The sequence below is a fragment of the Sapajus apella genome, unplaced genomic scaffold, assembly GCF_009761245.1.
Source record: "Sapajus apella isolate SASKATOON/1434 unplaced genomic scaffold, GSC_monkey_1.0 scaffold77, whole genome shotgun sequence".
In the NCBI taxonomy this organism is placed as follows: domain Eukaryota; kingdom Metazoa; phylum Chordata; class Mammalia; order Primates; family Cebidae; genus Sapajus; species Sapajus apella.
Genome location: NW_022437017.1, coordinates 5,176,417 through 5,192,189, shown reverse-complemented (window position 1 = coordinate 5,192,189; position 15,773 = coordinate 5,176,417). Strand labels below are relative to the sequence as shown.

Genomic DNA, 15,773 nt, shown 5'->3' with positions numbered 1-15,773 from the left:
AGGTAAAAGAGTAACCCGCTGTGTGGGGGCAGAATTTAAAAATATGGGGGGTAAGGCCAGGCACAGTGCCTCACACCTGTAATCCCAGCACTTTAGGAGGTGGAGGAGGGTGGATCACTTGAGGTCAGGAGTTTGAGACCGGCCTGGCCAATATGGTGAAACTCTGTCTCTACTAAAAATACAAAAATTAGCTGGGTGTGGTAATGCCCACCTGTAATCCCAGCTACTCGCGAGGCTGAGGCAGGAGAATCGCTTGTACCCGGGAGGCAGAGGTTGCAGTGAGCTGAGATTGAGCCACTGCACTCCAGCCTGGGAAACAGTGAGACTCTGTCTCAAAAAAAAAAAACAAAAAAAAAAACGGGTAAGGAGAGCCTGAGAGAGGGTGATATTTCAACAAAGACTTCAATGAAGAGGAAAGATCTCGGGGATGGTGTTCCAGGTCAAGGGTACAGTTTGTGCAAAGGCCCTGAGGCAGAGCAGTGCCTGCTGTGTTGAAGGAACAGCAAGGAGGCCTGTATGGCTGGATCAGAGTGAGGGAGGGAGAAGATGGGGAAGGTTGTGCAGTGCCTGGTGGGCTTTGGGGAGGCCTTGGCCAGGGGTGGGAGCCGTGGAGGCAAGGGAGAGATGTGCCCTGACTCAGGGGCTCACAGGCGCCCTCTGGTGCTGTGGGGAGGACAGGCTGAGTGGAAAGAGACCCCCTGAGATTGAGATGAAGATAGTTTGGACCAACATGTAGCAGGGGAGAGGGTGAGAAGTGTTCAGATTCTGAAAGCAGAGCCCACAGAATTTCTTGGTTGTCTCAGAAAAAGCCACAGAGAATAACCAAAGATTCTGGTTGGTGCCACTTGAAGGATGGAGCTGCTGTTGTCCGATATCATGGAAGGCTGAGGAGTAGAGGGAGGAGGTTTAGGGATAAGGGTTGTGGGTAACATCCCTCCCCTAGCTGGGCTGTTTGGGCTTGAGGTGCACGTTAGAAGAGGAAAGATGGGGTAGGCAGTTGTATCCAAGAGTCTGGAGTGTCAGGGAGGGGCCCCACCTGGATCCGATCGACAGACTCACCTGAGTGAATGGAACCAAGAGAGTTACGCCATCTTAAACTGCCAAATCAATCTAGATGTCAGCACAGATAATCAGTGCGTAGGCAGAGCTTGAGCTACCAGGGTGCTCACCCCAACATTTTATCCAGTAAGAGTGAAACCAGGCTGGGCATCGTGGCTCATACCAGTCTGGACAACATAGTGAGACCCTCCCATCTCTAAAAAATACAAAAAGTAGCCAGCTGTGATGGCGCATGCATACTCAGAAGGCTGAGGTGGGAGGATCACTTGAGCCAAGGACGTCAAGGCTGCCGTGAGCCATGAGTGCACCACTGCACTCCAGCCCTGGGTGCCAGAGTAAGAACCTGTCTCATTAAAAAAAAAAAAAAAAAAAAAAAAGTGAAACCAACAAAAAAACCCAGCAGCATATCATAAGTATCAACCAATAAGGGGAATTACTAAATCCTGACATCTCTATACTATACAATATTGTGGAAGTGTTAGATTTGATATTGCAGCGAAATATTTAAAGACTGGGGGAAGCAGTCAAAATGAATGGTTTTGTGAACAAAGGCGGGTCGCGATGACACGCCAACTCTGAGAAGTATGCATGCTTAAAAAATGTCAGGAAGGTATTTAGTTTGTAGTTTTTTCCTGGGATTTCTCAATCTCAGGGCTGTTGTCCTTAGGGGCCGAATCATTGTTTGTGGTGGGGAATGTCCTGTATCTAAATCTCCATTTACTCAATGCCCGTGGCATTTCGTTCCCCGAGATATGACAACTCCAAATGTCTCTAAGTATTGCCAAATGTCCCCTGAGGAACAGAGTCACCCCCTGGCTGAGAGCCCCAGTTCCAGATGAATGTGTGGTTGCGTGTCATGAGGAGGATGGGTCATTTTATCAGAGAAAAAAAACAGATCAACAGAAGAAACAGGATGGGTGAGGCGGTTGTAATCCCAGCGCTTTGAAAGGCCGAGGCAAGAGGTCACCTGAACCCAGGAGTACAAGACCAGCCTGGGCGACATAGTGAGATCCCGTCTCTACAAAAAATTTAAAAATTAGCCAGGTGTGGTGGTGTACACCTGTAGCCTCAGCTACTTGGGGGACTGAGGTGGGAAGATCGCTGGGGCTGGGGAGGTCAAGGCTGCAGTGAGCCATGATGGCACCAATGCATTCCAGCCTGGGCAACAGAGCAAGACCTTGTTTCAGGGAAAAAAAAGGAAATGGAAAAGAAAAAGAAGAAACAGGTGACAGAGAAAAGGGAGCCAAAGCTTCCCAGCCTGAGGCTCCCAGGCAGGTGGGGCGGGGATGACTAAGCTTGCTAGTGCCTCAGCCTCATGAGGGCCTCCCTCCCCTAGCTGGGCCTGGAGCACTTCCACAGGGTGGGGATCACGGGTCTCAACTCCAAAGAGTGGGTCATTGCCAGCATTGGTGCCATCATGGCAGGGTACGGGGCACTTGGCCTCTCCCTGGAGTGTTTTGGGGCAGGAAGCCATCAGCCCACCTTCTCTGTGGTCTTGAGGAAGAGTCCTCAGGACAGGGAGTGACAAAAGCTCCCACTGAAATCTATGTTCAGTGGGATTTTTCAACGGCCCAGTCCTGAGCATGCCCAGCTCACCCTTCCAGACATTCTCGACCTACTGAACTCATACACATTCTGTGACGCCCCACTCTTATGTCCCCTCTTCAAGAAAGCCCTCCCCACTTCTTAAGGCTGTCGAGCACTGAGCCCTCTCTCCACTCATCCAGAACACTGGGGAACCCCTTGAGAGCAAGGTCCAAGCCTGGACTGTCCCTGAATCCTACCTCCAAACAGGGTATGTTGTGAGTGTCAGGTACTGGGGACTCCCAGAAACCTTGCACTCATTCGCTATTGAGTAGCTGGGAGTACAGGCGTGCACCACCACACCAGCTATTTTTTTTTTTTTTTTGCATTATTAGTAGAGACAGGGTTTCACCAGGCTTGTCTCGAACTGCTGGCCTCAAACGATTCGCCCGCCTTGGTCTCCCAAAGTGCTGGGATTACAGGCATGAGCTATCATGCCTGGCTGTCAATTTTAAATAATAATTAATATGCTAAGAGCTCTAATGGAAAAGGCAGACAGAGCCTACAACAGGTGGGCCCTTGTAAGCAGAGAGATGGAAACTCTAAGAAATCAAAAGGAAATGGTCATGAAAAACACTGACATATAAAGAAAGCATGCTTCCAATGGGCTTGGCAGTGGACTGAACATGGCTGAGGAAGTAGTCAGTGAGCCTGAAGATAGGTCCCTAGAAATGTCCCACACTGAAAATCTTAGAAAAGAAAAGAGGCCAGGCATGGGGGCTCATGCTTATAATCCCAGCACTTTAGGAGGCTGAGCACTTTGGGAGGACTGAGCACTTTAGGAGGACTATCTGAGCGCAGGAGTTCAAGGCCAGCCTGAGAAACTTAGTGATACCCTGTCTCTATTAAAAAATAATGATTAAGAAAAAGGAAAAGACAAAAGCACAACGAAATGAACCAATGGAAAAGAAGCGTGGGCAATTCAAAAAGCGTAACATACACATGATGAGAGTTGGTTACAGATCTGAGAGGTGAATCTTGGAGGTTCCAACCTACATCATAGGATGTCCAGAAGAGGACAACAGAGGAGAGGCAACATCTAAAGAAAACATCGCTGAGAGGACCGGGTGCGGTGGTTCATGCTTGTAATCCCAGGACTTTGGGAGGCCAAGGTGAGCGGATCACCTGAGGTCAGGAGTTCGAGACCAGCCTGACCAACATGGTGAAACCCCGGCTCTACCAAAAATACAAACATAGCTGGGTGTGGTGGCGCATGCCTATAATCCCAGCTACTTGGGAGGCTGAAGCGGGAGAATCACTTGAAATTAGGAGGCGGAGGTTGCAGTAAGCCGAGATCCCACTGTAGCACTCCAGCCTGGCCAGTAAGAATGAAACTCCATGTCAAAAAAAAAAAATCAAAGAAAGAAAAAGAAAAAATTGCTGAGAATTCTCCAGGAACTCACCAAGTGCCAACCAGGACATATTTTTAAAAAATTAAAGCCAGGTGCAGTGGCTCACTTCTGTAATCCCAGAACTTTGGGAGGACAAAGTGGGAGGATCCCTTGAGCCTGAGAAGTCAAGGCTGCGGTGAGCCGTGATCATGCCACTGCACTCCAGTCTAGGTGACAGAGTGAGACCCCTGCCTCAAAAAAAACAAAACTTGGGGTGCAGGGGCTCATGCCTGTAATCCCAGCACTTTTGGAGGCCGAAGTGGGCGTATCACAAGGTCAGGAGTTTGACTCCATCCTGACCAATATGATAAAACCCCATCTCTACTAAAAATACAAAAATTAGTCATTAGGCATGGTGATGGGTGCCTGTAATCCCAGCTACTCAGGAGGCTGAGGCAGGAGAATTACTTGAACCCGGGAGGCAGAGGTTGCAACGAGCCAAGATCGCACCATTGCACTCCGGCCTGGGTGACAGAGTGAGACTTTGTCTCAAAAAATAATAATTAATAAAATATATATATATAAATGAGGTGGATCGCCTCACATAGCTATTGGGGAAATAGAGTTGGGGCCCTACCTCATGGCTAAATAAATTCCAGATGGAACAAACTGACATGTGAGAAAGAGTGAAGGGAGGCAGGAAAAGGGGGAAGAGGAATTGAATTTCTAGAAGAAATCATGGAAGAACTTAAAAAAAAAAAATCATCCTAAACAAGGCATAACAGCCCAAAAACCATTTCAAGGAAAACTTGATAACTTGATAATGGATCACTTGCAGTTAGGAGTTCGAGACCAGCCTGGGCGAGAGTGATTCAGCCTCAAAAAAAAAAAAAAAAAAGAGAGAGAGAAAAAGGAAAAATCCTAGGCAAGTCAGTTTGCTGAGGCTGTTTCTTCATCTGAAGCAGTGCCCACTTCATTGAGTACTTATGAAGAGTCCATGAGAGAACTCTTAGGAAAAGCCTTACTCCTTTTTTTTTTTGAGATGGAGTTTCGCTCTTGTTGCCCAGGCTGGAGTGCAATGGCAAGATCTTGGCTCACTGTAACCTCTACCTCCCAGGTTCAAGCGATTCTCCTGCCTCAGCCTCCCAAGTAGCTGGGATTATAGGCATCCATCACCATACCCAGCTAATTTTTTTTTGTATTTTTAGTAGAGACAGGTTTCATCCTGTTGGCCAGGCTGGTCTCAAACTCCCGACCTGAGGTGATCCACCTGCCTTGGCCTCCCAAAGTGCTGGGATTAGAGGTGTGAGCCACCTCACCCAGCCTTTTTTTTTTTTTTTTTTTTTTTTTGAGGCAAGTTCTCGCCTGTCGACCAGGCTGGAGTGCAGCGGTGTGATCTTGGCTCACTGCAACCTGTGCCTCCCAGGTTCAAGAGATTCTTGTGCCTCAGCCTTCCGGGTAGCTGGGACTACAGGTGTGCGCCACTAGGTCAGGCTAATTCTTGTATTTTTAGTAAAGACGGGGTTTCACCATGTTGCCCAGGCTGATCTTGAACTCCTGGCCTCAAATGATCCGCCTGCCTCCGCCTCCCAAAGTGCTGGGATTACAGGTGTGAGCCATGGCACCCAGCCAGGAAGCCCAACCATGTTTTTACACATCCATGGTCCTTCCACTGCATTTTGGGGGGTCTGGGAACCCTGAAGGGGGCCACTGTAGACCCTCTTTCACTCCATATTCCTATTTTAGGAGCTCAGATTTAAAACCATCCCCCCAAGCCTCAAAAGAACCTTTCTCTGGTAAGTCACAGGGCAGGGAAAGCCATACTCTGATGCTGGGAATGGATTTTTTTGGCTCCAGAGTAGAAGGGAGAAGACATGCTCCCGAGTCGAGTCCCCAGCTGCTGCCTGCTGACAAAAGTGATCTCAGTCAGCGGCTGCCACGGTGGCCCTGCAATGTGGGCCGCTCAGGGATGGAACTCCTGCTCCTCTGGGTGGAGCTGGAGCTGGAGCCCAGAGGGAACAGATCTGCTCAAATGGGGCCAGGACAGCTTTGTCTCCTGGAGGCTCGCTGAGCTCTGCCACTCAGAGGCCAGAGAAAAACCCACCATAGGAAAACTGGGAGATGACATGCTGGCTCCCGGCAAAAGAAAAAAAAAAAAAGTCTTTGCCTACATTTTTCTATCCATCCATCCATCCATTCCACTCATCCATCCAGCCTACCTTCCTTCCATCCACCCACTGATCCATCTATCCACCCATCCTTCCATCCACTCACCCATCCATCCATCTTTCCTTCCTTCTTTTCATTCACCCATTAATCCATTCATTCATCCTTCCTTCCTGCCGCCCACCCATCCATTTATTCATCCGTGGTCTACCCAACCAATCATCCACTCATCCATCAAACCATCCATCCACTCATCCATCCACCTGTTCATCCATCATCCATGCATCCACCTTATGAAACCAAATTTTTTCTCAACCCAAACCTTACTGCCTGCTTCCAAGTAAAGAGCACAGATCAGAAGCAGGATGTGAGCCGAATTCTCTGCCCTCTTGAATTTCTGGTGGTGTCGTCTCCATTTCTTCGGAACACCAGCCTTGCTCACACTCCCAGCCCCCACCAGGCTTGGTACCAACCCTCTTTCCCCTTCTTGGTCACTGATCTGGAGGCACAAGGACAGGGAGTTGGGCTATCGGGCCCCAGGCTACATTGCTCACCTGCCCACCAACTCAACAGGAGGAACCAGGCACATGCGTGGGTCTGCTTTCCCATCTGACTTTATTTCACTTTTTTTTTCTATAAAACTCCTCCATAATTTCACAATTTAACAAAAAGTTTAAAATCCAGGAAAGAAACAATCCTGTAACTCGTTACAAACACGATTCTCCTTATTCCTTTTATCCAGGAGTTGGTCTTGGGCCGATGAGTGTCCTAGTTCCTAGTGAGACACATTCTTTGTAAAAACCCTTGTGGGCAAGAAAGGTATTCGATACCATTTGCTTTCCGGCGTCGGTTTACATTTTTGTTCAGGAGAGAGTGAAACACAGAGATTTGCACTGGGGGCGGGCGGCTTAACACGAGACACGTGGCAATCACAAAGTGCCGGGCCCCTTCCTATGGAAGTAAGTGTCCCCAGAGCCCTCGTGGGCCCAGCCGCCGGGCAGCTGGGGTGGGGTGGGAGAGCAGCTGGGGACTGCTGTCGGGGCCCATGCTGCCCAGCACGTCCATTGGGTGGTCATGGAGCCAGCCCTGGGCCAAGAGCAGCTCTGGAGGACAGCGTGAGACCTTCTGGCCAGAGGAGGTAACTGAGAACTGAGTTGATGCTTCTGGAGGCCTTGGAAACGGCAGGAAGGGCCAGACGCCACCACCCAGAGCAGGCAGGGGAGCCTGGCCCTCCTCCGGCTGAGTGGAAGGCTGCTCGAGTCGCTGTGTGGATCCTGGGGGACTCTTGCGAAGGAGAAAGGCCAGCACCCTTGGGCTGAGGTTCCTGTCTGTGACCCCCGGCGGCCTCCGTGGGAGAGCACCCAGCAGCACCGGCACCGGTCAGCCCCCCTCAGGCTAGTTCCTTCGGTCCAATGTCTTAGAGAGTTTCCAGAAAAGAAAGGAAGTGCCCCACGCTGGAGTATTGTTGGCCGACCTGGGAAAGGGAGAGGAGGCACAGGGGCCTGCCCTCTTCCTGATACCTGAAGGCAGTGGGGCCAGGAGAGAAACAGAGCAAGTGGAGAGGAGTCCCGGAGGCTTCCTCAGAAGGTTCTCGGGCCTTTCCCCGAGAGTTCTGGGGAATTTCCCCAGGGCAGCTGGCATTGGGGTCAGCCTTGGAGGCAGGGGTCCCCACCAAGGAGTGTTCAGGATCTGCTGACAGAATCAGAGCAGGGACAAGATTCGGGACCTCAGGAAGAGACAGAAGGAGCCCCCATGTCTGAGCTTATAGACTCGGGAGGAGAAGACTAGGTGAGCTTGAGGAGGGCGAGCCACCTTGAGGCCCTGAGCCCTCTTTTCCTCAGAACTTGGTCAGGGCACAAGGACTTGAAAGGACTTGAAAGTCAGGGGGTTGGTAGGACTGCAGGCGCCTCGAGTCCAGGTCTGGGACACAGAGGCTAACCAGACAGGCATCCCATCCCTGGGACCCCAGCCGAGGTGGGCTGGTTCCACAGGAGCATCCTGGCCCTGGAAGAGCGGGCCTCAAGGGAGGGCTGGCTTGGCCCCTGGAGAATCGCAGGCATACCAGGAGTGGGTGTGCAGCACGGCACCGGCATGAATTGTGACGGTGGAGGCCAGGGCGGGCCAGGCGGTGACCAGAGAGAAAGGCAGCCTAGAAGGGCCAGCTGGGCCAACCCCCCAGGCCTGCCAACGGCCGGGCCCACGCTCGAGGGCTGACCGGAGTCCAGTGAGCCTTAGAAAACTCCATCAACCATCCCGTCTTATTTGGCAAAAGCTCATATGTTTTTCAAAGTTTGAAGATTTGATGAATGAGAGAGAAGAAGAGGATCCTATGGGAGGAGGCCGAGCCGCAGGGTGGCTGATGTGAGCCTGTCCCTGGAGACTGTTGGTGCTAGTCTGAGTAGAGCCCGAGAGCAGAGTGGCGGCTCCCCGGCGCCCTGAGGACTTGCTGCCCTTCTTAGTGTTGGCCGGCTGCCTCGGGAGCCCCGGCAGGAGGCGGCAGCATCCTTGGAACGTCAAAGGGAGAACTCCTCCGTGCGCCTGGAGAGGGCCAGCTACCACACCTGGCTCAGCCTCCAGCCCCACGACAACACCGCGGAGACATCTTAACCTACAAGCCCCACCGTACACACCCCCCACCCACCCCACGTGCACTGCTGCCACAGAAACGCACATGGACACTGCTCTTGACCAGACAGTGCACACACATATATAATAGAGAGAACTATACAGCACGGACCCCAGCGCAGCGCGAGCCAGGGAGGAGCTGGCGCTAGGTCTACACGGAGGACAACGCAGACACACAGGCAGGGCCTTCTGAGGTCCAGGGTGGTCAGAGGGTGCGTTTTGAACCATTCGGGAGGCTGGAGACGCCCCCAGCAGTCGGTCGGCTGCTCAGAGAAACTGGGACAGCAATGCCCTGCCGCACAGCCCTCGAAGGAGTAGGGGCTGGTCCTGAGGCTGAGCGAGGGGCCCCAGGCCCTGTCTCTGCCCAGAGCTGCCTTCAACACCAGCCACTCTCTGAGGAGAACCCGGGGGGCGGCTCGTGTGTGGCCCAGCCCGGCCCCAGGACTCCTGGCGACGGGGCAGGGAGAGTGGGCGGGGAGCCGCCGAGGAAAGTGCAGCGGGCCGTGTGGGCGAGGACAGGGCTGTCGCTAAGGCAGTGCTGCGGGCAGGCGAGACGGGAGAGGAGGGCAGGCAGGGCCTGGCTGCAGCCTCCCAGGACCCCTGCGGTGGGGGCCCTGCTCGCAGCCCAGGGTCATGTGGCCACGGCCTCCAGGTAGCTCTGCAGTTTACGCACGGTGGTCTCATCCAGGGAGAAAAGGTCGAAGTCGAAGGTGGTGTTGGTGACATTGAAGTGGCCAGTCTCCTCGATCAGGTTCACAATCTGTAAGGCAGTGGCAGGTGGCTTCAGGGGCAGGAGGCCAAGGGCGGGGTTGCCCTGTTCCCCAAGACAGCTGTGGGGTTCCTGGGGCAGCAGCAGGGGCCCCCGCAGCCCACACTCCTCATGGGTGTCCCAACCTTGGATGGCCTGCCCGGACCCTGGAGGGGGCAGTACCTGCTGCAGGACATTGCGCTCCCGCAGGGCCATCAGCCTCCGGTGCAGCTCCACCAGTTCATCCGTGTAGGCCTGGGGAAGGGCGCAGGTCTCAGCAGCGTGTGGGGGGCCCGGGGCCCTGGGCCCTTCCTGCTCCCGTGCCCGGCCCCACCCATGACCCAGTCCATCCCAGCACAGGACAGAGGTAGCCACAGCCACCCAAAGGAAGGCCCGAAGCTGCAGGGCCAGGAGAGGAGGAAGGGCTGCCCCCACCCAGGGATAGTCCAACTGTGGGGTGTCAGGAGCTCTGGGGTCCTCCACAGGCTGTACCTCCCACCACCTGCCCCTTCCCAAGCCCCTCACCTTGTCATAGGTGCCCTTCTTGAGGATCTTCTCGGGCTTGCTGCAGGACTCGGGGCTCCTCCGGCCTGACACCTGCAGGGAACCCAGGTCTCTGCTGAGCTGTGGCCCATATTGTTCCCAGCCCCCAGTGCCCCACAAACCCACCTAGGACAGCCAGACCCAGGGCTGAGCCCCGCCTCCTGTGCACCCACTGCCTGCAGGCCCCAGGCTCACCTTGCTGTTGGGTGGGGGCGGCTTCTGGGGGGGTGGGGGCTCTCGGCTGGGCAGGCAGGAGTCGGCGCTGTTGTCACTCTCACTGTCGCTGAAGCTCAACCTGAACCAACACGTGGGGGCTCATCAGGACCCTGACACCCCTCCCCCCACCCCAGGCTCAGCCCCCACCCACACAACCCCTGACAGCTCCAATCAGCTCTGGGCAGGAGCCTCAACTTAAAAAAAAAAAAAAAATTATGTGAGTGTGGCCACCAAGAGGAAAGAACCCAAAGAAAACCAGGCCACCCAGAGTGGCTGAGGACACCCGGGGAACAAAGTCCCCCAGCCAGGCAGGGCTTGTTGGGCTGTGGTCGTGACTTGGTTCTGTGGCTTGAACAAGGGGAGGAGGAGCGGCATGCAAACATCTGTCCTCTTTTCCTAGCACTTCCTCCTGTAGTGGCCTGCCCCCCTGAGGCTCCCACCTGATGCTGCTGCCCCTCTGATGCTTCCGCAGCCACCTGATACTCTGACGCTCCCGTCTGATGCTCCTGCCCCTCTGATGCTCCTGTGGCCACCTGACCCTCAGATGCTCCCGCAGCCACCCGCCCCTCCAGCCACCAGCCCCTCCGATACCTCAAAGCCACCTGACCCTCTGATGCTCCTGTGGCCACCTGACCCTGCTGTGCTCTGGACGGCAGGCCTCATCAGTTACATCGGCCCCCTGACCCCAGAGAGTGTGGTCCTAAACAAGGGTATCTGGTAGTGGGGAGAGGCCCAAGCTCTCAGCCTCCCCTACCCCGGGGGGCAGGTCTTTGACCTCTGCATCGGTTTCCCCGTCTGTGAAAGGAGGCCGCTACGACAGTATACAATGGTGGCGAGCCTAGGCCCATGTTTCACTCACTACGTATGCCTGGAGTCCCGCTCTGCCAGGGAGATTTTGGGCTTGATCCAGGGAAAGGGGCCCCTGACAACTATCACTTCACAACACATTTAAAACACAGCAAATCCCAGGCCTCCCAGTGAACAAAGTACCAGAAGCGCGGACCAGACTCCCGTGGATAGCAGACAGCCACTGCCCCTGCTCCTGGCCTGCTCCTGCCCCGGCGCAGGCTCCATCCATCTCTTAAACTTGCCCCTCAGTGGCCTAGGCTGGGGCCGCTTTCTCTGCAGCTGCCTCCCGGCTCTGGCGGCTCCTGGTTTGGCTCAGGTTGCCCGGGCGACGCCCCTGTCTCTGTTCCCATTGGCCTCTGCCCTGCATCCCCGAGGTGACGGCTGGGCACTACCGCAAACTGGGCCTCTCAGGGAGCAGACCAGGTTGCATGTGGGGGCTCTGATGGCGCGGTCTTTGTGCTCCCTGCCCTGACAATGCAGGGACAAGGCTGGCGAACCCTCACCCGAGACCCACACAAACGATCTGGGAGGAATCGAGAGGCACTTGGCATGCGGCTGGGTCCCTGTGCTGTACTGCCAGCCCCGCTAGAATCCCACCCCATCAGCCTCTGCACTCACGGCTCTTGGCGCGAACAGAGTCCACCCTGAATGTCAGCGAACGAGGCAGAAGCCCACTGCCAGGTCCTGTCCCAGGGACGCCACAGCCCTCATGTCCAGATGCTAAGTCCCTGTCGGGGTCACCCACCAGTGGCTCCCCAGCAGTGAGCCACTGCTCCACTCAGTCTGCGGTGGGCAGGAATCCCCCCATGTGCCTGCCGGCCTGGTGCACTTCACACCGGGGACCCGGCCAGAGCCTGCCACCCAGCTCTCGGGAAGATGGCTTTAGTTAATCACAAATACCTGCAGGCGCCTGTTAGGTTCTCATGCACCTTGCTAAGCGCAGGCCAATAACCAGCCCTCTCTTCAAGAGGAGCCACTGAGGCCTGGAGGCTTTGGCCTCACAGGGAGGAGGGGCTGACTGCCAGCTCTGCTACGGCTCTGGGAAAGCCTGTGTGCTGGGGCCAAGGCCCGCACATTCTCTGCTGTCGCTGGGCTGGAGGCCGAATGCGAAGAGCTCTCCCAGGTGGGATCCCGCCAAGGGGCCTGCGTGTCCCAAGGATGCCCCTGGACCCCCCATGCCTCATGGGGGCAAAAGCCACAGGCAGCAAGGCTGCTCCCACACTGGGTGTCTGCTGCCCCAGGATGGGGCTCTCTGCGGATCCTTGCCCCATGTTAGGCAGGTGGGAAAAGACCGGAGTCTCCTGGCCCAAGAGCAAAGCAACAAGCTTACTCCCCTCCCCCCACCTCCAGCCGGGGCTCCCTGGCAGCTGGGCGCAGTCTGGCTCCCTCCTGCACCCCTCCCTACCAGGCAGCCCACACCTGCTGGACAACCATGAGGAGGGACGCCACCCAAGGCCCCGAACATGAGGCAGCCCTTTAGGCCCTCAGCCTCAGGGACCAGAAGAGGACACATAGCCCCAGGCCCACCCCAAGGCCCAGGCTGGACTGAGGCCACCTTCGGTCGGATCCCCACCTCAGCCTTCCCAGGGGACCCTCCAGTCTCAACCCCACCTCCAGCCCCACAATCACTGCAGGTCCAGCCAGAGTCGCCCCAGGTGGCCGCCTGCGCCCGCCCGCTCCTGCCCGGCCATCACCTGGAGTCCCTCCCCGGGTGTGTCTTGGCGGCAGCCTCCTCGCCTGACGAAGAGTCGTCCTCGTCGGACTCCTCGGACTGCAGGTCCTCCACCATGGAGCGCAGGGGTCCTGGGGAGGCGGGCAGGCAGGGAGGTAGACAAGCGCAGGGCTCCGCTGAGCCTCCAGGCCCCTCGCCCGTGAGGCCACGCAGAGCTTCTTGACACTGGTGACCCCCAAATGCACACACCAGCCCGCCTGGGTGTCCCTCTGCCCATGTCCAAGAACTACCCCCACACCGGCAGCCACCCCCTTCCCCAGGGACCTCCTGGCTCCCCCACCCCTCCCTACCTTCCTGGCCCTGCTCGCAGGCCTCGGGGGCCTGACTGGCAGTGGGCGCGCAGAGCCCCTCCATTGCTACAGCCGGAGGAGAACCTCTCCTCTGCTCAGGGCACAGAGATCAGAAGCTCTGCCGAGAGCCCAGGGAGGGCGAGGGAGACAGAGCCCGGCTCGGAAGCTGGGCCTGGGGCCACAGATCCCTCTGCCTGCGCCCTACGCCGGCCTGCCCACACCCTCGGTAATCCCCTCTGCTGCTCCCAGTCCACCGTCCTCCCCTTTCTCCAGAGGCACACGGTTCCAGTCCCCTACAGACGGCATCTTGGTTTATATTCCTGTTACCAAGGCAACAGAGGGACACAAAGCCCTCAATTACCTTGGTCACATGATCCCGCTTCAGTAGGTCCCCCTCCCTTCCCGGCAGATAAGAACACTTGGAACGAGTGTGGGCTTCAAGGGCCCCATCCCCCAGCCCCCTCGGCAACTGCGGGCTGAATTCCAGCCCAGACTCCCCCCACAACCCCATCCACTCCTCTTCCCCCACTCCCCCCGCCCCCCCCCAAAGGATTCCAGGCCAAAGGGGAAGGAGGCTCTTGTTCCAACCCAGGAGAGAAAACACTTCTGGGCCTGGGGGTGGGGGCTGGGGTCTGGGCTGGGGCTGGGGCTGGGGGCTCAGGGCGTCTCTCACACTGTGTCCTGCAGGCTGCCTGGTCTCCAGGGCCCTCCCTACTCTGGGGCAAACTGGAGCAGCCAATGGGCCTATGTCCTTCCCCCAAAAAGCCACCCTTACCTAGGGTGGCCTGCTGGGAGAGGGAGAGGACAGGCCAAACACCCCGGCAGCAGGAGACCTTGGCCGTCACAGGCAGCTAGCGCCTTGGTGGCCCTGGGGAGTGGGCGGGGTGGGCGGAGGAGGTGATGCCCTCTGTCCGTGGTCCCCAGCAGCACGGGGAGCGTTCTGGCCATGGGCAGGGCCCTCACCAGAAGCCCTTCAGCAGCACGGCTCCAGTCATGGGTGGACGCCAACAGCCACCACAAGGAGCAGTCCCCGGGCTTGGCTAGAGGTCCAGTGACCTGTTTCTGCTTTGCTTTTAAATACAGACTCCCCCAAGCCACCAAAACCCTCCAGGTATGATCTGTAGGCCCAGCCTGGACAGGCACCGGGCATTGAGCAGCACACAGAAGGCCTGAGCTCCGGGCCCTCCCTGGCCCCGGCCGTGCCCCTGGCTGCTCTCGGCACACACCTTGGCTGTGGTTCTGAGATGGCTCGAAGTCCGAGTCTGAGCTGGAGTCTGAGCTGGAGCTGGAGTTGGACGGGCTTGACTGGGCAGACTTCACCCAATGGTGGGCGGGGAGGGAGGGGAGAGAGGGAGAGCCGTCACCTTTCAGCAGAGACAAAGGAGGCCCCTCTGGTAGCGGCTATGCCGAGTGGGTCTCCCCTAGACACCTCCAGAGTCCCAAGGGTACCCATGTATGCCGCTAGGGAGCCAGCGCCCAGGCCATGTGCAGCCTATAGCCTCCCCGCCAGCCCTAGGACACCTGTGGATTCTTCCCACTGAGCGGTGTCTGGGTTTCCAGTAGCACCAGGAGAACCTGTCTACCCAAGCAGGTGCACAGGGGACTGGGAGGGAGGCTGGGGCAGGGGCCCGGGGTCCCACAGTGGATGAGCCTTGCCCTCATCCAAGGAGGCCAGCACTGGCTGGTGTCGCAAAAAGGTCTGGAACAGGAAAGCTGCATGTGGACACTTCTTGTTCTGACCCAGCGCTATCCCAGGGCTCAGGGGGAACTCCATCTCTCCACCCATGTGCTGCTCCCACCACCAGCTGCCCAACAGAAACCGTGGGCAAGCCTGGCCTGGCCCACCTCCTCCTCCCACAGCTGTCCTTCCAGGCTCAGCCACCAGGGGGCAGTAAAAGCCAAAACAAGGACATAAGGAGTGCGATGCCAGGGCAGAGGGTGACAGTGGGGGGCAGGTGTGTGCCGGGCAGAGGCGTATCTCCTGGGTGGACAGGAGTCAGGCACTGCAGACGCCTGCACAGGGAAGGGGCCCATTGCTCTGGACCCTCATTTCTGCCAATGGGCGCATCCCCAGGGGTGTGTCAGAGAATGCGGCGGGCCCAGGGCAGCCCCCTCACCTTGGGGGCCCATCTGGTGGAACTAGGTGAGTTGAGCCCCTCAGACCAGTACCCTGCAGGGTCCTCCCTGCGTCAAGAAGAGGCAGCTGGTCTGCTGGATTCTGGCGGGGCCCACTGCAGCCACCAGCCATGCAAGGGAAGCTGTGAAAGGTGTGCTGATCCCGTGGGACTCAGGACCTTGAGTGCCTGGAGGCCCTTGGCTCCTCCCCTAGCATGTAGACGGGGCAGCCTCCACCCTGCAGAAGGGGCCCCACGAAGGCCCAAGGCCTCCTCCTATGGCAGGTCCAGACTCACCCATGACTGAGGGGGAAAACGGTCCCTTCTCCAGGGTTCACTGCAGCCCAGCCCAGCCCCTTCTGCCCCTCAGACCAGCCCCTGCTGGCGCCCCTTCCCGTCAGCACATGGCACTCCTTGTAGAATCAGTGCTGGGAAAGCCTGCCGTGGTGCCCATCACTCACTGCCCACTGTCGGGGCTGCTTGGGGAGGTGGCACGCAGGCCACCTGAGTCCTGAG

At 57.0% G+C, this 15,773-nt stretch overlaps 1 protein-coding gene and 1 pseudogene across 4 annotated transcripts in view; both read right to left on the bottom strand.

Annotated features, from left to right (window-relative positions):
• Positions 1–6,732: 6,732 nt before the first annotated feature.
• Positions 6,733–9,019, bottom strand: LOC116532703 (annotated as a pseudogene). The gene has a single exon (XR_004260938.1). The product of XR_004260938.1 is annotated as an uncharacterized LOC116532703 (transcript).
• The window catches only part of MLLT1 (MLLT1 super elongation complex subunit), a 73,350-nt gene continuing 64,315 nt past the window's right edge, over positions 6,739–15,773 (bottom strand). For 2 of the 3 annotated variants that reach the window (XM_032252100.1, XM_032252102.1), the window contains 6 exons: positions 14,370–14,457; positions 12,816–12,924; positions 10,252–10,351; positions 10,039–10,110; positions 9,697–9,768; positions 6,739–9,525 (listed from right to left, as the gene is read on the bottom strand). In XM_032252100.1, coding sequence (XP_032107991.1) covers positions 9,397–9,525; positions 9,697–9,768; positions 10,039–10,110; positions 10,252–10,351; positions 12,816–12,924; positions 14,370–14,457 — 570 coding nt within the window. In that variant the 3' untranslated portion in view covers positions 6,739–9,396. The remainder of the gene's footprint in view (positions 9,526–9,696; positions 9,769–10,038; positions 10,111–10,251; positions 10,352–12,815; positions 12,925–14,369; positions 14,458–15,773) is intronic. The other variant, XM_032252101.1, reaches the window with a different exon arrangement.